Below are 25,656 nucleotides of genomic sequence, written 5' to 3'. Positions count from 1 at the left end.
GATAAAGATAAAGATAATACCAATTAAAACAATCAAAAATCTTTAAAAGCGTTTACTACTGCCAGGGAGAATTACAGGACTAAATTTATATTGGAGCAATGCCTTTAATAGGCCAGCCAAAATGTCACATTAGAACAATACCTAATAATTGTTCCAATCATGGTATTTTGCTGACATAGTTGACTTTACTTGTGAAGTTTTATTTTATTTTCAAAGGATTACAACACTCCAATAAAACTGGAATTCAAAAAATTTTGCTTACTTTTTAACAATTCTTCTACTTGTTTGCTAGACTAAAGGGGAATAAATCTGAAAAGGTTATCTACAGCATGTAATCTGTATAATGGCCTGCATACAAAAAATGAATGGATTATCTTTTGCCTTTATGTATGTGGCAAAGAAATCAGAAATACAAGATTTATGATTCTACAAATATACTGTGTACTAATATATTCTACTAACAGATTACACAGACTATGTTATTTAAAAGTTTTTGCACAATATGAGATGCATAGCAGAATCCTAACACCACAATTACTTGGAAAATTACTTAATATTGCATCCTAATTCACCAGAGTTTTGAAATTTCCACAAACCTTGACATTGGTAGAATTGTTCGCTCTTCATGGTAATCACTGTCACATTCATTTATATATTCCCTTAAAACGGTCAACACTCGCACCATTCTTATCGCTTCTTGCCTTGCACAATTAATACTGTCTTTATCTCCATCCAAAACACACAAAGTATCATAGGATGCTTTCAAACGATCAAAGCAGGACTGAATGAAGTCTTCATGGATTACTACCTATGGAAAGGCCAAGAGATAGCTATATCTCAACAAAACAACATAAAAGGTGACAAGAGAGACAAACTAATCCTGCATCTGTAATTTGCATGGATGACACTCCTGAGCAGAAGATTCCAGCAACACTAATATTTTTAACAGGCTTCAGTGTGTCAACAGAATTTTGGGAATGATGAAAAAACGTGGCAATTAACAACTTAAAAGCCATTTGTTAGTATGAATTCCTATTTGAATGAAGAGCCAGCTAAAGAAGAAATGTATGTTCTAAAGATTTACTTTTGTAAAATAGTCCTCAAGCAAAGCATACTAAGGAAGGATGAAAATGGTAAATGCTACCTATTTTTAAAAAACAACAACAGTTTTTTCCATAATTTTACCTGATTTACTTGCAATCTCGGACCAAGATTGGTATAGATTTCCTTTAGTAGATCTATTGCTCGACTGGCAATGTCATCACTTCCTTGAATTACAACCTAAGGCAGAAATATAAAGCATATACCACTTTAACTTAAGCATTATGGCCTATGAGAATAAAATCTCTAAGTGCAATCTTGACAAAAATATGTATATAAAATCTACTGCAAATGGTCTTATGACCCATTCTTGGCTTTGATACAACACACAGTAATATTATTTCATTTATGAACTATTTTCCATGAGGCATCCCAAAGTGATTTACAATTTTTTAAAAAGTCATTAGATTCGTCTAACATATGACAACATCGTACACACATAAAATAAATTTTCCCACCCTAGCCCATGAGATGAAGTTAAAGCAATACATCAGAAATAACATCCAAAGAACATAATAAGCCCTATCCCAGACAACCATTTATATAGAAAGCAATATACAATTTATGCTAATCAAAAAGTTTTATAATGTGAAGGGAGTCTGATGTTTTCAGTTTTAGCCACATATATAACAAAGCTGTACCGATCAGTTACAAAATAATTTTATGGTTCAAACCTTGTGCCAATTTTATTTTATTAGTCTATTTTCCCCCAGATGCTATTTACCATACACTATTGTACCAGTCTGTCAAAGAAATACCTTCCAAGTTCTTCCAGTATCTCATTACAAGCCTGGCCAATAGTAAAAAATAACTTATCGGGGGTTTTAACTGTAAATTAGTGTTGCCTCCCATTAAAAGATTGAGCAGTGCCAGCTCTGAACATTTAGAGGTTTACTTGACCAGCAATTGTGATTTACAATAGAACATATATAAAAACAAAACAAATTTGAATGACAACTATAAATAACAAACTTAAAACAGTAGCACCTACATAAAATCAATTCAAATACAAAATAAATACCAACTGGGACAAAGATTTTAGAAGGTTTGTAGAAAAAAAGGAATGTATTTGGAAGCTGCTGAAATGATAATGGAGAATGTGCCTGTCTGATATGCAATGTGAAGGTTTCCAAAGTGTAGGTGGCCCAATTTTTACATTGTGTGGAACAGACCCCCTGGCAGGATGCTCTCTCCTGCAGAATGGGTATGTAGGATATGAGGTGATTTTTTAGATACCCTGGTCCATATTGTATATGGGCTTTGTACACCAATACCAGCACCTGGAACCTAGTCTGGTAGCTTACTAGCAGCCTGTGCAATTCTTTCAGCAGTGGTGTCATATAATGATATTCCACCACAGTCCAACTGCTGCATAGCTGCAGTTACTCAAGGGCCAGCCCCAAATAGAATGCACTGCAGTAATCCAATCTGGAGGTTACCAACGTATGGATGACAGTGGTTGGGCTGCAATGATCCAGAAACAGATGCAGCTATCTTTCCAACTGAAGCTGGTGTACTGCACTCCTAGCTCCCGAGGTCACCTAGACTTCTAGTGACCGAGATGGGTCCAGCAGCACCCCCACACTAAGAACCTGCTCCTTCAGGAGGATACAACCCATCCAAAGCAGGCAATTGACCAATTATCCAGGCTAGGAAATTGCTCATTCACAGCACCTCTGTATCGCCAGGATTCAGAGCCATAAAGGCACCACCAAGCGCAGGCACCAGTCCAGGGCTTGTAAGGCTTCTTCCAATTACAATTTTACAGAGAAATTGAGCTGGATGTTACAGAGAAATTGAGCTGGGTATCATCAATGTTTTCTGGACACCTCCTCTGGAACTATATTAACAGTGATACCAAGTTCTGCACAAATATGAGCAACCATACCCTGCAAGTGCCTTGCAGCATTGTCATTTTTCCAGGGGCAAACCTGCTGATTAAGTACTCCACTCCTGCAGGTTAAAGTCAAATGATTGCTCTATAACTGGGTAATGCAAACATACCCCCTGCCCCGCCCTCCAACACCAATCCATCTACCAGTCATCCTTTTGTAAATAAAAGATCAAGGCTATGTCCTGTTATTTGTCAGGTCAATTCTGTACTGAGGCAGCCCCTTGGTTGCCATGGCAGCCATAATGTCCCAGGTAAGCATGGATTTTGAAATCACCAAGTCTGGGAATTTTCCAACCCTACACCCAAGACTACTTCTGCCAGTTTGGGTAGTGAGACAACTGGACTAATTGAACAGAGGGGAAAAATGAGAGCAAACTACATAATTGGCAGCTTTCCTGACACTGATTGCCATTCCTACAGAGAGAGCACTCCTTTTACAGTGTGACAGCAACGAACTGCCAAAGCCACAGTTGCAACCTGATACTCCACATATATAATGATGTCTTCAGGAAGCATTGTGCAGCTGCATGGACATAGCAGACTTCTGCAGCAGCACTAGAAAGAATAAATATCTGTGGCAAACTTCAAATATTCAACATCAAATGAGTTTTTCACCAAGCCACGTGCTGATTTTGCACTTTGTACAAATCACAGCGTATCAAAATAGGCAATGCGTAGCTGAAGTACACAGTAGAACTCACATGTAATAACAGCTGCAGAACTTTAATTTTATTGGCCTAACCATACAAACCAACTTTTTTGTCAAATTACTATAAACTACAACTTGAATAAGTTAGATGTACTTTTACACTTACCCTCCAAAGGTAATCTAATCCTATTAACTCCAAGTCATCCATCATATAGGCTCGTCTCTTTGCAACTAGCTTCCCTTCTCGACAGTTCACAGCTTTGAAGAAACGTTCAAAACATTTCATTCCATTTTCTGTTAAGAGTGAAGGGTCCAACTGAAGAACATTGTTTTCAAAGAAGTCTTTATTTATGTCAGGGTCTAAATCCGGTTCATCTCCCATGAGTTTAGAATACCATTTAAAACAGGCTTCACGATCACACAGGTAGACTGCATTTTCAGCTAAACACTTCCATATTTGTTTTGCCTGAGGAGCACAGAGCCATAGTTGACCATCCTTCAGTAAAAATCTAGCATGAAACAGAGAGAAACAAGAAGTCATTAAAATTAGAAATGTCGCTCTAATTCTATGAACTAACACTTGAAACTCAGTACAGTGGTGCCCCGCAAGATGAATGCCTCGCAAGACGGAAAACCCGCTAGACGAAAGAGTTTTCCGTTTTGGAGGTGCTTCGCAAAACGAATTTCCTATGGGCTTGCTTCGCAAGACGAAAATGTCTTGCAAGTTCCTGCGGGGTTTTTTTCCTCCCCCCCCTTTTCCCAAGCCGCTAAATCGCTTATCAGCTGATCCGCTAAGCCGCTTATCAGCTGATCCGCTAAGCCCGCTAATAGCGCTAATCCGCTAATTGGCTTGCTTCGCAAGACGAAAAAACCGCAAGACGAAGAGACTCGCGGAACGGATTCTTTTCGTCTTGCGAGGCACCACTGTAGCTGATGCTGTTTTCAACTGTTCTCCAATGTATTCATACATTCTGGAATATTCCTCAATCACAGAAAAGAGAACAATCTATCTGGATTAAATAATATGCATATTATAAACTTGACATTTCACACAACTACTCTGTACACAAATGTCAGTCACATACTGACATGCGTAAGCAGGTAAAAGATGTTAGAATCCCAGCTATAAAAGAAAATTTGAGTTAAGCAAACAGATTGCCTTGGTATCATGTCAAGCAGCCCAGATAAATAGGTATTATGTACTTTTTTGGACTAGCTGGCAGCTTCAATTTCATTGAATATGCTTCAGTCCTACAAAAAAATCCCAACTATTGATTTCCCGTAGATGCATCTGTCTCAGTACTATAAGCAGGAAAATGCTTCAATAACTATCCAAAGCAGAATAGAGCAATAGAGAAAATTGTGTACAAATTGCATAGAGAAAATTGTGTGAATTTCACACAGAGCCTAACTACTGTGTCTAAAGAACAATTCTTCTATCCGGTGGTCACACATGGATAAATAAAGGTATCTTCCCCCCCCCCCTTAGTCCCAACTGATACGTTTCACACCTAGAAGGAACATTAGTAGTATCAGCCATAATCAGAACGTTTACCATTCCTTTCATGGTGTTATCTACTGCAAATATTTAGGGGGGAGATGCTTTGTTATGCTTTTGATTACAACTGTATCTTCTTCAGGAGTGTTAAATAAAACATCCACCATCATAGTTAAGAATACGTGTGCTCTGATCTTAGTAGATTATTCTGGGCTTATCTCACCTAATATTCAAGGCTTTTTTCTTTTAGCCAAGTGGTGTGGTCTGTGTATGTAAGCAGTAATTATAGGGATGTCAGAGGACACTTAAGTGAGGAACCTTGTCTGTGGAATGGCCACTTGGCTAGAAATATTCATTCTCTATATTTTCAGACCATAAGAACATTAGGACTTGCACATGAGTCATCTCTTTTCCTTGACCGAGGTACTGCATGCCTCTTTCTAACCCCTTGTATATGGAAAGGTTTCTAGTGTTATCACATATCATTGCCGTCCTACCATCAGAAAACCCACTCCTTCAAACATGTTTTGATGAAACAAGGGAAATGTCTGCATCAGCTGTATCAGAGTAAAAAGTGTATCAGTACACTCTCTGCCCCTATTCTTCTGGGGGCAGCAGAGCAATTAAGCAGTAACTCAACTAGTTAGAATAAAGATCATCGGTGCTTGCACTAGGAGCAATAGAGAGCTGGTATGTGGATAAATGAAAGCAGCCAGTGAGTCTTTGTCTGGTACATGGGAATGAGACAAATAAAGGGACTGTGCATTCTAGCTGGTAGACCTGGAACTAAAGAGCATGCAAGAGGAACTTGTTTCTAGCCATGTGCCTTACTGCGACCTTGTCTAGAAATAGATTCAGCCACAAGACAAATATCATTTTGTAGATCAGCTGTTCTCAACAGCAAAAGGGGGCATTCATTTTTTGCTTTTTAAACAGCATAGATTGCTACTTTTACACCCAATGTAAAGCAAGTATCACTAAAACCAACCGTAGGAAGTTCAGACGTTCTTGGACTTCTTGCACATGACTGTATCTACTCCCAGGTCTTACAGTTTGTGGATCGTATTCTCCATGCTCTGAAAATTTAATACAAAATATTATAATACATTTTTTTTAACTCAACAGCAAAACCTTTTCAATTTTTCTCTAAAGGACATCCCATTATGTCCAAGAAAGTGCTTAGGATTGCATACATTTTTAAGTTTCTTATCCAGTCTTATCTATTAAGAGAGTATTTAATATTAGTGATGACTTTTCTATTTGAAAGGTATATGCAAAGTTTACATTCCAACAACAAAATTACTTTGGAAAATTATCAGAAACTACCCAATATTAGATACCATATTTGCAGCAAATGTTGAAATTAACTTTTCCAGAAGTAGTTAAGCAAAATGTGGGAGATATAAATTTCAATCACAGCACATTTTATAGCTATTGTAAAAATACACAAATGTACACAAAATTGGCAGCTTTGCCAATAAAATTATTCTGCCCCTCCCCACCTCCATCAATGAATTATTTGCTTAAATATGTACAGTTGGGTCTGGAAAAATACCTGAAGTAGAATCTAGGCGGAAGGGGACTTCCCCCCTTCCTTCAGCATATAAGGAGGAAATAAATAGCAATATATCTCATAATGTAGTTCTAATTAAATTTAACTCACCTTTAGCATACTGTCTCATGCTTTCCATATACGCTGAAAGATTTTCTGCTACTAAAGTTACTAGAGCATGATTGTGCTGAAGTTGATTGATTAAGTCATGGCGATAAAACACATGGGGGCTTCGCTGAGTTTGACTGCAGTTTAAACACACATCAAAGTGTTACAAGTCCTGTTACTGAGAGTTTCAAACAATCCATTCCAAATGGCTACCATATTGCAAAACTATGCACACTCCCTCCCAAATCTCCTAATCCCCTTAGATATGAGAGGGGTTTGGGGACTTGAGCAGACCAATTAGTTCTCCCCAGTTCTGTCTCTTTTATTTTCAATGAATGCATTAAAATTCTGTATCTCAACTTCTCTCAACCATAGCATTGACATACTCATGCAGACTGCCAAGCTTCTGATTGCCCTTTAAGTCTTTATTTCCCCCTACCCCAAGACAAGAGCTTCCCACAGAAAACTCTGAAAAAAATCCAGTGTTTTAGTATAATTGTGATTGGGCAAGAGTGCCCTCACCCCCAGGTAACAGCAAAGACATGAGTTCTTGTCTTCAGCATTCAGTGTGAAACAAGTTCCATCTTCAGACAATGCAGTGAGTTACTCCCAATTTTCTGGCTTCTATAGGCTTTATGAATGCCTTAAGCCAATTTAACTGAAAGGAATAACCAGTGAGAACCAGGGTGAAATAATCTGATCGTCAGGCAGGAGAGAGAAAATTGAGGAGACTGCGCTTGCCTCCCAGAGTTCTTTGCTCTCCTGCCTCCGTCACGTGATTAGAAAAGTTACCCAACCCACCCATCTGGGTCATCAGCAACCATCTCAAATGGAATTGCATCCATTATGTATTAATATTTCCCATTATATTTCAGCAATACTAGTGGGATTATGTGAACTGTGTACCCTTTTCTAGCCCAACACATTAAAGAAATGAAAAGTTTATTTAAAATGTCTCACCTCAAGTTTTGTGGTGCTTCACCAAACAAACTACAAATTTCCCTAATTTGTTTCAATGCAGGAATGACCCATTTATCATTTGTGCGAAGCTCTTCTATAAAACGATCTATCCATTGTATTTTTTGTGTATCTCGATCCTTAAAAAACAAATATTTTTATTTTAGCTTGCAACAATTAAGTAATTTTAAAGTGGTTTATCCATTTCTGGCTCCCTGTTTTAAATACCTTGAAACTGAATCATTAGGTTAGAAAACAGCCTACTAGAGAAGTTAACCAACAAACTCAAAACAGCACAGGTAGAAGCAAAGGAGGGCACCTTCAGCCCAATATGGGTCTCCATCACATACACAGCACAATAGGACAATGGCCAACCCTCCCCTGCAACATCTAATATCATTTGTTTTTATCCCTTTGGTGTCTGCTGCCCTGGTATCCTTTTGAGAGTAGGGCTGGGTACAAATTCAATACATAAATACCGTATTTTTTGCACCATAACACTCACTTTTTTCCTCCTAGAAAGTAAGGGGAAATGTCTGTGCGTGTTATGGAGCGAATGCCTGCGGGTGGCGGGGGGATCTGCTGCAGTCGTGAGCAGAGGATCCATGGTTCCCCTTCCTTTCCTCCTCTGTGGTTACAAAGCATGGATCCACATGGATCCTCAGGATTTTTGCATTGGGCTACTCCAAACTCACCGTCAGATCACATGTCTGTGGCCACAGCATGAACCACAAAAATCATATATCCACTATTTCGTTTCGAATATTTTTTTTCTTGTTTTCCTCCTCTACAAACTACGTGCGTGTTATGGTCTGGTGCGTGTTATAGAGCGAAAAATACGGTAATATGGACACCATGGCAAGCTCTTGTTAACACTAATCAAAAGGGAGGAAGACAAAGTGAAGCTCAAAGGGAGGGAGAACATATGCCAGCCCATAGCTTGCTCATAATCCTCTAAGCTATGGTTACGAGTAGCATCTGAAACGAGCTTTTTTATATCTACTCTCTTCCTTTATTTTTGTGAAAATAATACAACAGTCTTAATGCCACTATAGTATCAAATCCCAGTGTTAATACCAATGGGACTATGGATTATTAGACATACATGAATTAACCTTGTGTTCACAAGTACCCTTCATCACATGCTCTAATTTCAGTAAGTTCCATCACCAAAAACAATTTCTTGTTACATCTGAACTGCCAAACTATGATTTTCATAACCCCTCTAAACCAGGGATGCAATCCTAGTCTGAAAGAATTCAACAGCAAGGTCACCATTTCATATTTAAGAGCAAACTAGTTGCTGTTAAGGAGAGAGAAAGGTAGGAACACACAAGCATAATGTCAGCCAACCCAAAGACAATGACTACCAAACAGAATATATTTACCTGAGAACAACTATAATCTAAGATTTTAATGTGGGCACTGAGAGCCTGGTCCATGATATCAACTGGAACATCATCACTATGTGCTAAATTCCATAGAAGGTTCAGTACTTTGTGCGCCATCACACCATCTTTATCATCTTCTGCAAGACGACGAATTAACTCAAGTAGCTTTTCACGCTGCTTTTTGCTTGCATTTGTCCAACTTGCCTAGAAAATAAAGGGACACCACCAGAATATTTTAATGTGGCCTGAAAATCAAAGGTATGTGAATTGAAATACTAAAAGTGTTAAAATTAAGTTATATTGTCATAATGCAAATTAAGATATGATAGTAATTCTACTGTTCTTTCCAGTAACACCAATTAGGATGTCAGCACTGAGTAGCTTACCAAAAAATGGAAGAACTAAGCTATTTTTAGATAATTTTCAAATACTTCACTTGAATGGATTTGTAATCAGTAATAATATTAATTGTTCAGTGACTGCATTTCACAGTAATAGGAAATAATAGGAAGTCAGACAGAAAGGCCTCTTCTTCTCCCATTCAAAATAAATCCATGGCTCTGCTTCAGCAGAAGAGCAGAAGCCAAGCAAAATTTACTTTGTTACCCAAGATTGTTAAGAATTGCCCTACTGAATCAGGCCAAAGTCCCATTGACAGCAGCATCAACTTCTAAGTGGCCAAACAGACTATGGGAAGTTCACACACAGTAGATGACCACAATCTGCACTTGTGAATACCAGCAACAGGTATTCAAAAGCGTACTGTCTGCAACAATGGATGCCATACACATCCATTCGCTATTGATGGCCTCATCCTCCATGAATTTGCCTACTCCTCTTTTAAAATCATCCAAATTGGTGGTCATCTCTACACCTTCTAGGAGTGAATCCTGTTGTTTATGCCTTAAGTGAAATAATTTTGCCCATCTAGAATCTTCCAATATTAGCTTCACTGGATGGCCCTGGATTATTATGAGAGGGTGAAAAAGAAGCATTGGTCATGAGTGTGAAGGGGATATCTGTGTGCACATAAATCTGCTGTCGTTATAGGACTTCGGCACCACCTGGTGGTTGATGGCGAAACTGCTGCTCAAACAAAGACTTCCTTTGTTGCATTCTCCCACCAGCCCTCAATTTTACTATAAGCCAAAACATCCCAGAGGACTGGACAGAAAATATGGTTTCTTGACCCCCTTCATCCTTTGCAAATTCATCTTCCACCCACTAAAACATGCACACTAAGCACTGAGAGGCTGCTTTTCCACATGACGAAACATAACATTTGCTCCTCCCAATTCGGTGAAGTACAAAAAACTCAGGCCTCTGGAGGAGCTTAGCCTATCCCCAAGTTCAGTGATAGTAAAGCAGTGAAGGAAAAGTAAAGTTCCTTCATTACCAGGAACTCCCACTATTGACCCTGAGGCTGTCCCTTGCCCCAATTAATAACAGCAGATTAATATGTATGCTTACCTTGAAACAATCAAATAGGTGGTCAAGTTGTTCAGGAGAGAAATCCCAGGCCAGTTTCGCAAGGAGGTCATGTACATTCTTCACAATGGCTTCATGTTTTCCTGCCTTGATAAGAAAGAGTTAACACCATTTACTGCTATCTCCACAAAAGACAGGATTGTCTTTATTTTTCTGAGACTTGGATTTCTATTACAGCCATTTCCCCACATGTTATCCTACAAAGTGGAATTGACCCGCACTTACAGTGACCTTAGAACAATTCTTGTAAAACTAGCACTGTTCTCATCCTGTTCTCATTTTTCTATGGCAGGTTGGAAAAGATAGCTTATATAATACCTCAGACTTTAAACTGCACTTATCTCTTGCTCTCTTGACTTTTTGAATTCCTATTCTTTAAAACCCTTTTGGCTTTACAAAATCGATACTCTATATAAAGAGGCTAGATGATCAGTTTACAGGTAATCATTACATTTCCCAAAGAAAGGTACAGCCTATAGTTGATACTCCTTCATATTTCTAACGCACATTTGCTTTTGAACATTTAAGCTAATAAAAATTGGGTTTTTTAATTTACAATTTAGAATGTCAGCTCAATCTACTAGACCCATTTAACTTAATAATAATAATATTTATATGGCATTCTCAGTGTGCATGGCACGTCACAGAGCAACAAGATGATAAATTCCTGCTCCAAGGAGCTTACCATACACAAAACAGAGACAGGAAAGGCAGGATAAATCAAAGAATATGCAATTGTTTCAGTTATATGTGTTTATGCCATAGGGAATGGAAACAGGGGTTGATCAAAAGGCAAAACCTACAATGATTAACTTCTTAAATTTGATGACCCAAGAAAAAAGAGCACACCAATAATTAATCAGGCTTCCTGTGCCACATTTAGCTTCCTTCTTTTGGTAGCACAGCATATGTGAACTAACCAAAAGTTGGTGTCCACCACAGAAGAACATAACATAATAAACTATGGTATTTGCAGACAGACTGACGAATTATACTTTAACATCTGTATCACAAAATATAAGCAACTCCAACTCATGCATGATAAGTAGTTCAAAATAAATTGCTCTCACTCAAGGTGACAGTTGTTTAGCCCCTACCTGTGCAGCCCAAATGTTGTCAAGGTCTTGCAAGGTGAGGGCCTTTTCTTTGATGACAAAACGAAGAATTTTCTCTAATTTTTCTACATACTGAGGTTGATGTAGACTATCCCTTAACACAATCGATAAGATATTATTCTGTTGAATCCACTCCTAAATTTAAGAAGGTAAAGAAAATTTCAGATGACAGCAAGCAGCACATTATAAACACGCCCAAAAAATGAAAGTCAAACTTCTTTTTGTAACAATATGGAACAGTGGGTCCAACTCTGACCACCAGAGTTTTATCTTATTCATAAGCGATGTTATCTACTTGCAATTCCACATTTTACACTATTCAGGCACAATATACTATATAGGCATGTAAGCAGATACCAAAAGTAATGCCAAGAACCAGCTATTTGGCAGAAACATCAAAAGCCATTTCACAGAAGTGTCAAAAGGGAGAGGCTTGTTACACCAGGGGTGGCTAATCTATGGCCCTCCAGATGTTGAATTACAATTCCCATCAACCCCTGGCCATTGGCCATGCTGGCTGCAGTTGATGGGAGTTAGAGTACACCTGGTTACCTATCTGAGTTAAACAACAGGCAAACAGAGCAACTTCCAGAAGTGCTGATAGTACAACTCATAATATCTGTTCATTTTCTCATTTTCCCAGTGCCTCCCTTCCATTTCTGCACCTTGTCCTAACCATTTCCAGCCACTATAACATGATGTTGTAGGACTACAACTCTCAACCACTCCTGATCATTGGTCATACTGGCTGGGGGCTGATGGGACGTTGGAGTCCAAGAACATCTGGAAGGCCACAAATTCCCTACCCCAAACTCATAATGTTGCAGTATTAAAATTAAAACTTCCACCATCAAGCCCACTAAATTTGAGCATAGAGTAGAAAGTACACAGGGCATGCTGAGAAAAGCCTTAACTCCACTGAGCTATTTATGACATGGCTTTTTCAGTAGTTGCCCTAAGGATGTGGAATCCTTCACTTTTTCACACTTGTGGTGTTCCCGGTGCTGTTGGATAACAGGTCCCATAATCCTTGACCATTTCCCATGCTGGCTGAGGAAAGTTGAAGTCCACCTATATTTGAAGGGCCGCAGGTTCCCCACCCTTGGTTTATACACCTTGCTGGAAATGGTTTTGTTGCACAAAGTCTTTGGTTCTTGAATTTTTACCATATACTGAGCTTTTTAGTGGGTTGTTTTGAGTCTGGTTTTATCAAATAGTGTATGTTTTTATTTTGATTGTTTGTTACATACATTTTAATGTCTTATTGTTTTTAATCTCATAAGCTACTTTGTGTCCATAGACAACAAAACAAGGTAAAATAATAAAATCAAAATCAAAGTTAAGGAAAACATCTCCTGGAAAGAAAGGCAGACAAATGCTTTGAACGGATACAATGATATAATTCAAAGAACTTACTGCCATTCTCTCTGCTGTAAGCCATTCCTCCTCTTCGGGATTGCCATGTCGATGAGTGTAATATGACACACTAGATATCACCTTGTTAACTTCATTTAGTGCATTCATTTTTCCATTAAACGATGAAATTTGCAACAACCTGTGGAGAAATGTATGTATAAGAGAAGCAGAATCGGATACCAAACATAGAAAACTCTGTAGTCATAAAATAAAAGGCCTTACCTAAGTATCATTTTTAATCTAAATATTTCTAGGTTTTTTACAGTTTCCTCTTGCCCTGGAACTCTTGAGGCTAAGTTCTTTAGAGATTTGATTATCATTGACAAAGCATCATTTTTGGCTTCATTCTTGGCTTCTTTTTTCAGTTCATCATCAGTTAAGTTTTCTAAAAACTGTGGAACCATTTCTATAATTGGAAGGAAGTATTTCTTCACTGTATGCAGTGTTAGAAACTCATAGCACTGTCCAAATGGTCTGGAGAGAGAAAAAACAGTAAAAAAGGCTTAAAGTAGTATTAAGGAGAACCAGTATTTACAAACCAGCAAGTTAATGATTACCAGCCAAAATATTATCCCTCCCCACATTTTGCCATCCCATTAGCAGATGATGAATGTTGTGGTTTCCAGGTATTTTTGAGGGGCAATATGTGAATTGAATACCCCCAAACCACCACTAACACTGGAGCTCCTCCTGGTGGCCACCATGTCCCCTCTACCCACTGAAGCAATGCTTTATGGCAGGCTGCCTCAAACTCGGCCCTCCAGATGTTTTTGGTCTACAGCTCCCATGATCCCTAGCTAGCAGGACCAGTGGTCAGGGATGATGGGAACTGTAGTCTCAAAACATCTGGAGGGCTGAGTTTGAGGAAGCCTGCTTTATGGTAACAAAGTGTCAAACTGACAGAGGGTACTGTGGGAAAATTAGTGCCCCTCTCCCCACTTGGACTCCAATTCTGCCCCAGAAGCCCCTGCCAGAATGAAATCTCATGACATTGTTCCAAGGGTGAGTGTAAACAGTGGACGTCAATAACTGAAAAAAGATCTTGCTGTGTCTCAACATCATTAATTTTATCCCAGATCTTGACCACTTCCATACTATTCAAGATAAATGTTCTCTACAAAGAGCTGAACTGCTAGCAAAATGGCTCTGGCTGAGTTTGTGTGTATCTCTCTTCCAAGAGCACTGGGGGTAAGGTTCCTACGGTCCTTATACATACAATTCTGCAAAATACACAGACGCAACTCCCTACTATATATGTAATATCCTCTTGCCCCAACTCATTACAATCCAGATGTGCCAAATTTTCCACACAAGAAACAATAAAGGGTGTAGAAAGTTCAAATGGAGTGGTGGTGGTCCTCCACCAGGAACAGACATAGCTCACCAAAGTTCCAGCATTCTATTCCAACAGCAAACTGCTACTGGGGAAACTCTGAAACCTCACAACAAACCTTGGCTTTCATCAGTCTCATTGCCGTAATTTCCCATACATTATGGTTCCTAATTAAGGTTACTTGCCCAAAAGCTGAGCTTGCTAGATCAAAGCAAAGAAGAAAAATTAAGGTCTTCTGAAAGTGTGTAAGGTTCAAAGCTAATCTGTATGGTAATTAAGGTAGTTTTATAAATCTTTGCTCCAAGACTGCAAACCCTAAATGACAAAATATGTATTTTTGAACAAATTGGCTCTTTTTGCAATCAGGCTAAACAGAATGTGCCTAGGTTAGCATTTGCAAAGAAAGTAGTATACTGTTTTCATCCTCTTCTTCCCTTTCAAAAAAGCTCAGAACTGCTAACAATAATTCACACTAGAGGGTATATATACTTCGCAAAAATAATAAAAACTGCGGCACATCCATCCTCATGCACTATTGAAGAAACCAGAAGACTTCTGAATCTATTATTCAGACTTAATGCTCATTTGCTTGCACAAGATGGGGCATCAGATTTTCATCAATCCTCACACACACACACACACACACACACACACACACACCAGCGCTCCTGTGGTAAAGCCAATGATGAGAGAGAGAAACTAACTCAAGGGATACTGTTATTCAGTTGATACATAGAAAAAGGTCTTACTTGATGAGAGCTGCTATAATCTGAACATTCAATGCTGATCCGCTCATAAAACGATCGTGTAAGATCTGAAACCCATTCAATGTGCCAAACTTGTTGATGAGATCTACTAGCCAACCCTGCAAAACAATTTTTCCTGCTTTACATGTCATTCTACCAACACATATTTACATTGCAAAGAACAAGTCCTACTTTTGGTCACAATTAGAAGTAAATATACTCCTTTAACCATGATTATCCTCTCGTGTACTGTTAATAATTTCAAAATATTTTGCAAGTTGTGATAATACCAGCAATTCAGTATTATACTATTATAAAAGACATGTATTTCTGAACAAGAGAGCTTTTATGCACAGTAATCTGTTATCTTCTGACAGAAATTAATACAAGATTTCCTTTTAGGTTAGAAACCAGAAGCGAATACAGATTAATGGGGTGTGTGGGACAGTTTTAGCATATGGAGATCATCATAACAGGCCTCAGCCAAAAGCTATACAGTGGCACCTCTGGTTACGTACTTAATTCGTTCCGGAGGTCCGTTCTTAGCCTGAAATTGTTCTTAACCTGAAGCACCACTCTAGCTAATGGGGCCTCCTTTCTGTTCTCATCCTGAAGCAAGGTTCTTAACCCGAGGTAATATTTCTGGGTTAGCGGAGTCTGTAACCTGAAGCGTATGTAACCCGAGGTACCACTGTATTGACCTCCTTTTGAAGTTCCAGTCATGTGAACTGAGACTTCCCAACACTTTGAGGCTCCAAGAGAGTTAGCCTTGAAACTAACATACCAATTTATACACTACAACAAAGTTAGCAACTTCACAAATTTTAACTCCAACTTTTTTGGCTGCGATTTGATACATTTGCAACTACAGTTGTACCTTGGTTTTCAAACAACTTAGTTGTTGAACATTTTGTCTCGCAAACGCCGCAAACCCAGAGGTGACTGTTCCAGTTTGCAAACTATTATTGGAAGCCGAACGTCCGATGGGGCTTCCACAGCTTCTGATTGGCTGCAGGAGTTTCCTGCAGTCAATCAGAAGCCGCGCTTTGGTTTTCGAACATTTTGGAAGTCAAACGGACTTTCGGAATGGATTCCATTCGACTTCCAAGGTACGACTGTACATTAAGGCTAATGATACTTAGTTTACAAATCCTGGTTAAGACAGAAGCATGTTTAGCATTAGCCAAGGTTTCACAGCAGATCTAATAAATAACCATGGTGAAGTCTGACAGAAAATAGTGAAGAGAATTCATTTTAAGATGAATATTTAAGATGATATCTAGTTCTGATTTGTGCCTAAGCACCAGTGGCGTAGCGTGGGTTGTCAGCACCCAGGGCAAGGCAAGTAATTTGCACCCCCTAACCCGTGGATTTTAGCAGGGGGCAGAGAGCTGCGAGTGCAAGCGCCCCCCCCCCAGATGTTGCGCCCGGTGCGGCCGGCCCCCCCGCACCCCCCACGCTACGCCACTGCTAAGCACAATGCAGGCTATAGCACGTGTTTATGTGTCTACTGCTTTTATGACTTGATTAAGAATGCACTAGGAAACAGGGAGAGTACAGTTTCTGCTTCACCTGGTTCTAACTTTTCCAACTTTGCAAAAACCAAAGAGGCAAACCAATACCCCAGAAAACAACTGTCCAGAAATGTCTTAAGTGAGAATTCAAAATTTCAAATCAACATACCTTTGGTGACCGCGGGTCTGGAGGACGAGCATAAAGTTCATCTTCAGCCAGCTGAACTCCAGCAGGAACAGTTTCAGAGGGACGTGTACCATTGTAAAGATGGAATTTGCAATGAGGATTTAAGGCCATTGCAAGAAGTTCAAGAAGAGGAAACCAATCTTGGGCCAGCTTTGCCACACAGAGTTCAACTAGGCGGTGAGTGTTGTTAATGATACATCTCTATTAAGAAAAAAATACTTTATATAAACTTGCGTGATAGTGAAATTCCTTATCAGAGTAAAGAAAATTCTATAAACCCTTGTTGCATGAAATTATTTATTTCAAACCGTACAAATTTAAGCTACAGGAATTATATAGTAAAAGTAATGCAAGTTTTGACAAGTGTCACAGGTAATTAACCAGTTTTTACCATACTGAAGCTGTTGCCATAATGGATACATGAATGGGTAGCTAAAACAAACTTACATGAATCTCAAATTTCCAGCCACTCACTGCCTCATCTGTAAGGATTTTTGTGAAAGAGATTGTTAACCCATCTCGAAAAAATCGCTGACATGCTTCACTTTTAACATCAAGGCCTGTGTAAAAAGAGATAATCAAAGAATTAAGTTACTTGGTGTCATACACTGACTACTAAATTACCAACAGTAAAACATTCGGAAAATGCTTCAAAAGAAAGCTGTTTAATACATTTAATACTTATTATACTTTAACTAAACTGCATAAAACGTGAGTTAAATTTTCTTAACAACACTGCATAGACACTATATCCGTGCAACGGTTTAACTACTGTTGATTATTTTTCTATGCATGTTCCTAGCCTTCAAGGTTGCAGGAAACACTACACTGCAGACATTAAATGCCCAGAAGCTAGGAAGTCCCTATCAAGAATATTGCAATAGCTAAAAGAAGTAGGGTTATCATTTTTAAGATCCTTATTATTTATTTCCTCTCAACCTTGCTTCTGTGCAACTCCCTCTACCAGTCAGCCCCCAGTCAGCCTGCCCTTCTCCAACTTGCAATGGATCTGAAGGCAATTTAGACCTGAAACTGACTCCCAACATTGATTCTATAAGTTGAACACTTTCTCCTGTGCTAATTCTTTAGAAATGCATCAAATCTTCCATCTGTAGTAACACAAATGATTTACACTAAAAACTGTAAAAATCCAATTATCTTTTTATAATCTGTACAATTCCTATAAGATGGGTCAGTATCATCATCTTCCCAAATGTAAACAAGAGGAAGCCGCTTGCCCAATACTGCCTACTGAGTTTAAATTTCAACCCATGGACTTTCCAAGTCATAGCTCACTCTCAGCCACTATCTTACAAGAATTCTTCAACTACTGAAATGCTATTTAGATATACAAATGAAAGTTCTCCACCAAACCAAAAGAAAACATACTTTGAAATTGACCTGTTTATTCATTTAACTGAACACTATGGGTGTTCCCCCAGTTGCACGGGGTTTGTGTTCCAGGCCCCTGTGCACAGAAGCGAAAATCGCGTAAGTACAGAGAACCCTCTAAAAAGCCTCTAAATGCCCGTTTTTTCCTGCTCTCCAGCTCTCTCTTCCCACAATTCTCTCTTCAACTAGAGTTGGAGTTCTAGGGCCAGCTGGAGGATGCACAGAAAAGCAGTGGCTGCTGTACTACTGCACACATCAGCTGCTAACCCTAGCAGCCTAAAAAAAGCTTTGCTGCGCCTCCAGTCTCTTTGGGGATTCCTCTGTCCCCAATGAAGTCCTCTTCAGGCACCAGGAAGGGTCCCTTGCAAGCCATAAGGACTCTCCAGCTCTTTCCCATTTCCTGGCTTGAATCTATTTATTTCTTTATCTCCCTGTATACACAGTCAAGTAGTTAGTAAAGCTAGCAATTCTAAATAAGGGATATCACTGTAAGTCATTGAGGTGCTATATCCATTGTTCTTAAAAGTTTAATTTTTCAACTTACCTTTTTTACTAAGCTCAATAGCAGCTTCTAGAAGAACTTCTAACTCCCCTTTAGGCAATACAGGAACAACCCATCGAGGTCTAAGAAAACATTAGAATATAAAATTCAGTTTGACATGAAATCTAACTTTCCCCTTCAATGTTTTTCGTCTGGAAAAGATGAAATATTTTGAGCCACAAATTAACACACTGCCTGAAAAATATATATAAATACCTGTTAATCATGTCATCCAACTTGGCCAGGTCAGTGTGTGGAAATGCAGGCTCCTCATCTTCAAGCTGTGGTGGAGCATCACCTTGACCCTGTTCATCAGGGGGTGTAGCTGGGGAATTCTCATTTGAAGAATCAGGGGAAGAAGTCTGAATTAGAAAATACATGCTTAAGTAAACCACTCAAATACTGATATTCTTGCAATAATTTTTAAAATTATGGAGTCATTACACAGTTTAATGTCTCCTTCTAATAACATTCAAAGAGTAGGCCTATTTCCTCCTAACCTTTCAAGGGTAAATGTATCTCTTCACCATCTTTATGCTGCACAGGACAGTTATTTCGCACTTTCATTTTAATAATATTTGTACTATGTTTGTGTTTTTAGTTTTCAACATACAATTCTGCAAATTTCCTTTCCCCTATGTACTAAATTTAATAGCTTTTCTAAACTACAACCCCCTCCAAAATCAAAACAGAAGCTTTGATATGGTCCTCCTGCTTCTAGGTCATAATTCTAACTCAGTAGCTGCCATGTGTGGTGGGGTAGAGCTGCAGACACAACGTCCTGACACCAGCATCACTGCTATTTGACAGGGCAGGACAGCAGCATGTTTGGGCCTGTGCAGGCAGCACTGGTGAGATCACACTGGTCTATCATGCACTACTGCAAATGTATTGAGTTCAACACCTCTGTGCAATGTAATGCACAAATAACACAAGCAACACCCACAGCAGCCTGAAACCTATAAAACTCAAGTCTCAATCAGGTGCCCTCTGAGTCCTCCTGTAGGGCAAGCACTTTACATTCCAAGCATGATGAAGAAAAAAGCCACTTTCCATCAAGTTCTATTCTCAGGGATAGCAAACACAGTGCCCTCCAGAGGTTTTGGACTACAGCTTTTGTCAGCCCAGCTAGCATGGTCAATGGAAGCCCAAAACATCTGGAGAGAAGAATGCTGACTACCCATGCTCTATTTGCTACTGAGAACAGCACCAGTGAAAATCTATTCCAGTTGCCTGTTTCCTTGGCAATATTTACAATATTTTAATGTGAGCCAAGTATGTTCTAAAGTTCTCTACTGAGCTGTAGGCTGCTCTTACAAAAGGAGAAAAAGCCCATCAGCCAGCAACACTTTGACAATCTTCTCCTCATTGGAGACAACACATTCACAACATTGTGCAAACACCAACCGTGGAATTCAACATTAAGCTTTTCCAATTGTTCCATCTATCTAAGCATTTCAGCTTACTAGGCAGAATGATACCTATCCCCTTTCCCTGTGCTGCTCTGGCACTTCTCCTGACCCTCCCAGAGTTAATTTCGGGGGTGCAGGGAGGCACATGGGTAAGGGGAGAGGGGACAGACCCATTGTGCAAACTGAAGTTCTTGCACTGACAGGGCTCATTAGAACTGCACCTCTATCTTTCAGTACTGCACTACATTTGGTAGCAACGTCTCCTTGATGAACATCCACAAATCTATCTTGCTTGGATGAGAAACATCTTACATCTTGTACTGAGTGCCAATATGCTGAGAACAATGAAAGAACAGCAAAAGCAAGTTTGGAGCAACACTCTTGGGATACAATGATCAAAAGAAAGTTGTGGGGGGGGGGAGAGAGATTACTTCAACTGGAGGATGTGAGTTGGTGCAAGATCTCCAAGACATTGATGAGATTATGTTCATGCAGCAAGAATACAAGAGCTCTGAACTACTCACACTCCTGTTATCACTGTGCATAAAGGAAGCATGTGTGAGCATGTAACACTATCATCAGAACAGGCCTCAAATAAAACCAGTTTTGTTCACCATGTGTGCAAAAAATAAAATCTCAAGTGCAACAAGCAAAACCATTTTTTTGCAGCAATTTCTGAGAAATCCCAATCTAATCACTGGATCTTTTCAGAATGGTTTCAAACAACTATATTTTCCTGAGCCGGATGAACAGAGTATACACCCAAACAACAATTTGTTTAATAAAAGCAGCAATTTAAGAAAAAACCTCTAGTATATGCAATTAATACATACAAGCTGTCACTTATCTGCTTACTTGTAACAACTTAAGAACACATGTAAACACTTGTGTGCAAACAGGCATAGAAGAGTTTGTGTATTCTCTTTCATTTACTATGCTTATTTGCTACAAATAGTTGTGTGGGTGGCAGGCAGCTTTTGTGAATTTACAAAGCTACTGTAAACATCAGCAGTCCACCTGCTATAAGTGAAGTTAACTATACAAAACCTAGTGCTTCCAAAAGCAGCCATGGAAACCTCGTCTATGTAAATAAAGCTTAATAACTATTACAATTCACTTCAACAATGATTCCCTTAGCAATTGTAATTTTATTCTACTATAGAATGTGACATTTCACTCATTTGGCAAGAAAAACAGGAGTTTTTTTATGCAGTGGAATAGCAGTTCAGAGACCTCAGAAGTCTAGCATTACTGTGAGGATGATCCTTGCCTTCTCCACAGCCCTAAGATTGGAAAGAAAGCTTGGGGGTTGTTTTATGCTTCAAAGTGCAGTGGCAACCTGGCACACCCCAGTGCAGCCAGGTGCTGACACTTCCTCTTAGTGCATCTCAGAAGGCAACTGTACAAATAACCAATCCCAGCCATTTCTTCCCCTCTAAACTGGATTCAGACCTGGGAACAGTAATCATACCTGAGCTTCTGAGGGACTCAGAGACCTAGAACAAGAGTAGGGAATCCCCACTCCCCTTTCCAAGCTGAAGAAGATGGAATGGGCTTGTTTTTGCAGAAAAGATCACATTAACTCCCTATGTACCTCCAAGCTCAGAGCTATGGGGTGACTGTACCCAACCTCATGCTGTATTACAGAGGGTACTACACAAGATCAGGACCAAAAAAATCTTTAATTAACAAGGCCAGCCAAAATATGTGGAATCTTGATTTAGAGTATTTAAATTTTTAAGACAAATATTCAAAGAGACTCTCACCATGCAAGGGGTTTGTAAACAGGAAGTGCCCAGACCAACTTTACTGGAATTTATTTAATGTGGAAAGTAGAACTGAAGTGTATTGTTGCAAGATTAAGGTTAATTAGTGTTATCAATTGGAACTTTTGCTCAAAAATATCTAAATTTTGATTACTAATATGAATATCCACCATACCTGATTCTGCTGGAGAGGAGGCTGGGACTGTCCATCAGGAGCCTGGCCCTGGCTGTCGTTCCCTCCTACCGGAGAGCCACGGGTCGTGGCTGTCATACTCGAAACAGGGCAGATTTTTGCAATTTTGTCTGCTTATGTAGTTGTTGAGAGAGAAAAACTTATAGTCCGCTTAATAAAGTTGAAGTACCAGCATATGTCTGTTTTAAAAAGCTCCAACTCAAGAACAAGCCATCTTGCAGAGACCATTGCATAACCTGAAAGAGATACATTCAAACATTTAATTTTGTTTTAAACTTTTTTGAACATGCAAATACAAACAGCCCCATTTAAAGAACTTCCTGCTCCACACATAAATCTAACTCAGAATTACAAATGGCCTAAGTCAGTGGTTCCCAATTGGGAGTCTGTGGACCCCAGGGAGTCCATGCAACCCACTCAGGGGAGCTATTGCACCATTCACATAACAAAAAATACCAGAGATAATATCAACATTTTAAAATGTAGGGGGTCCATGGCTTGGCTTTTGAAAAACAGGGGGTCCTCAGTACTTAGCTAATTAGAAACCACTGGCCTAAGCCATTTAGTAAGCCTTTGAGAGCCAAACTATGAGGGTAATAGAGTTTAAGCAATAAAGTAGTTACTGTGACCCAGTTATTTTCTTATACTGCCAGACTTATCTGACCAGTTGCTTATCTCTTCCCTCAGAATAGCAAGTCTTCTTCAGGCATGAAGAAAATACAATTCCAACAATAGCAGTTTATGCAGCAAAAAGGGCATTCTGCTACAAGAGTACATTTGAAAAAACTATGCCATGGTCAGTGCTGGACCAGTTGTGGTTATGAGTTAATCCTTAATTCACCCTCACCCTTTTTGAAATAAATCTATCTCAAATGATACAGAAAATCACCTACATAAAAACTTATTCCCAGCATTTTGGCAGTACGGTAATAGCTTACATTCAATCATGCTTAGAATTCCCTTAAATTTACCACAGGTATTCTGACTAGAAGTTAGATTGTTAAAAGGGTGCAAAGAGTTGATCTCAGTATCTCTTCAGTGACGGCAACTCCTCTCTCTCAGAACCTGAGCATTTTCTAGACTAGGAGTAGCTAACCTGTTGCCTTCCAAATACTGGACAACTACTAACATTTCTGATTACTGGCCATGCTTGCTGGAGTGGATGAGTTGGGCGTCTACAAAAACATCTGAAGGGCCACAAGTTCCTCATTCTTGCTACAGATGCTTCAAGACTGCCCTGTTCTGGCATTCTCATTTTTAAGGTGGCATATGGCAATTAGATATACAGTGGCACCTCAGGTTACAAACACCTCGGGTTACAGACTCTGCTAACCCAGAAGTAGTACCTTGGGTTAAGAACTTTACGTCAGGATGAGAACAGAAATCACACGGCGGCGGCGGCAGGAGGCCCCATTAGCTAAAAGTGGGACCTCAGGTTAATAACGGACCTCCAGAACGAATTAAGTTTGTAACCAGAGGTACCACTGTAGCATGTAACACATTGGTAAGTGATAACCATGAAAACCAATCAAATTAGAATACTAAATAGAATATACACATTTCAGACAAGGAGGAATAGCATTAATGCTGCATCAAGATGAATTTGGTAAATTAACCTAAAAACTGGCTTTTAACTACAATTTAAATCAAATAAATATTGAATTTTCTTTTTTGAAAAGTATTTATTTATCCACTGGTTGAAGCATCATGTTCACTTGCTTACTGGCAACTCCATTATTTCTGGTAGTCTTTTAATGCCTGGAATTGGTATGCACAATCTGTGAAGCCACATCTAAATAGAGAATAGTTTTATTTAAAGGGTGAAAGGAATTACTTTTAAACAACACAGTCTAGTAGTTTAAGTATGCTATGGGTTACAACTAAACGCACATCTACTCAACTGGCATAAAATATTAATTCAGCTGTCTCACAAGAATGTTCCATTAAAAAAATAATCATGAATTAAGAGTCACCGTTCTAACCACTAAAGCTATATGTAACAAATATTCCAGGCAATCAGGCCCAGCTCAACACCTTGTATCCTTGAGCAGCTGCTAGGCCTCCACTGAGCAGCTACATTTTGCCATTTCCCACAATGTTCTGAGTTATCATGCACCTCCAGAGCATGTTGGAAAATTTTTAAATGGCAGTGCTTAGCTACCCGGTTCTGCAGTCAGGTACACTCACAGCAGGGAAACCGACATACGAAAAGGCCCACTAAAATTTGGATTCAGCCAAGCCTACAAACACTTTGTAAATCAGTTAAAGCCTGATACTACAGTCATACCTCGAGTTGAAGTAGCTTCGGGATGAATATTTTCGGGTTGCACTCCGCGGCGACCCGGAAGTAATGGAGTGCGTTACTTCCAGGTTTCGCCGCTCGCAGAGATGCTCAAAATGACATCACACGCATGTGCGGAAGCGGCGAATCGTGACCCGCGCAGACGCGGGTTGCGTTCGCTTCAGAATGCGAACGGGGCTCCGGAACGGATCCTGTTCGCATCCAGAGGTACCACTGTACATATGCATTAATCCAAGTAGTCTATAGTTCTGAACTCAATCATCCACAATTACTATAGAACGAATTTCAAGAAGTTCAAGAATTGGAAAATCTACCACTTCACCTTCTTTCAATCACCATAACTATACAAAAATAGAATGAGTAGAAAGTTTCATGGTGTAACTAATCTGTGTTAAAACAGTTTGCAGCTTGCCTTCTTGCCTACTGTGAGCTGCAACTGCTTCCAGGAGAGCAGTGCAGTGACAGAGTGCATCACTGGCTGTTTTTTCCTCCTCCAGCCACCTCTGTTTTATTTAAAAATGCATTCTCATTTTTCAAAAACATCCACAAGCAGATCCAAGACACAGTGACGTGAGACCTTTCTTTTTTCTTTTTGCTATTTTTTCCAGTAAGATATAATGAACTAAAACACTGTATTACAGTGTGGTACACCAGTTTGACAGCCACAGACAGGAAATCCCTACAGAGTGTGGTGAATGCAGCACATGATATCATGGGCTGTCCCTGGAGTTCGCTAGATGACATCGCAGAAGACCGCAGCCTCAGGAGAGCAAGGAAAATTCTTAGGGACAACTCACACCCGGGCCAGCACCTTTGTAATCTCCTGCCTTCGGGCAGGAGGTACAGAAGTATAGTCAGCCGCACCAACAGGTTAAAGAACAGTTTTTATCAGTGGGCTGTTGGGCTGCTGAATGGAAAAAAATAGTGGTGCAACTGACTTCCGACAAGCACACAGAGCGCAAACAAGATTGAGTGTATGTGGGGGGAAGAGGGGGGCTCGTTTAATTTCACTGCACACAGGTGGTGTAGTAACAATAAAGTTTTATTTATTTAAAAGAATAAAACAGATTTCTACCTCTACATGGAAACACCATTCAATTG

The 25,656-nt window shown here is 39.4% G+C and overlaps 1 protein-coding gene across 1 annotated transcript in view; it reads right to left on the bottom strand.

Moving 5' to 3' along the window:
• Positions 1-25,656, bottom strand: part of USP9X (ubiquitin specific peptidase 9 X-linked) — a 65,452-nt gene that overhangs the window by 25,014 nt on the left and 14,782 nt on the right. The window contains exons 2-18 of the mRNA XM_083612476.1: positions 22,236-22,489; positions 19,099-19,244; positions 18,886-18,965; positions 17,397-17,509; positions 16,932-17,150; positions 15,252-15,367; positions 13,392-13,643; positions 13,170-13,308; positions 11,736-11,888; positions 10,621-10,725; positions 9,148-9,354; positions 7,763-7,899; positions 6,806-6,939; positions 6,131-6,218; positions 3,811-4,153; positions 1,186-1,281; positions 597-808 (exon numbers count right to left, since the gene is read on the bottom strand). Coding sequence (XP_083468602.1) covers positions 597-808; positions 1,186-1,281; positions 3,811-4,153; positions 6,131-6,218; positions 6,806-6,939; positions 7,763-7,899; positions 9,148-9,354; positions 10,621-10,725; positions 11,736-11,888; positions 13,170-13,308; positions 13,392-13,643; positions 15,252-15,367; positions 16,932-17,150; positions 17,397-17,509; positions 18,886-18,965; positions 19,099-19,244; positions 22,236-22,331 — 2,636 coding nt within the window. The 5' untranslated portion in view covers positions 22,332-22,489. The remainder of the gene's footprint in view (positions 1-596; positions 809-1,185; positions 1,282-3,810; positions 4,154-6,130; positions 6,219-6,805; positions 6,940-7,762; positions 7,900-9,147; positions 9,355-10,620; positions 10,726-11,735; positions 11,889-13,169; positions 13,309-13,391; positions 13,644-15,251; positions 15,368-16,931; positions 17,151-17,396; positions 17,510-18,885; positions 18,966-19,098; positions 19,245-22,235; positions 22,490-25,656) is intronic.

This window comes from Podarcis filfolensis, assembly GCF_964270895.1.
Source record: "Podarcis filfolensis genome assembly, chromosome: 4".
In the NCBI taxonomy this organism is placed as follows: Eukaryota; Metazoa; Chordata; class Lepidosauria; order Squamata; family Lacertidae; genus Podarcis; species Podarcis filfolensis.
This window is presented reverse-complemented; position numbering and strand designations above follow the sequence as displayed.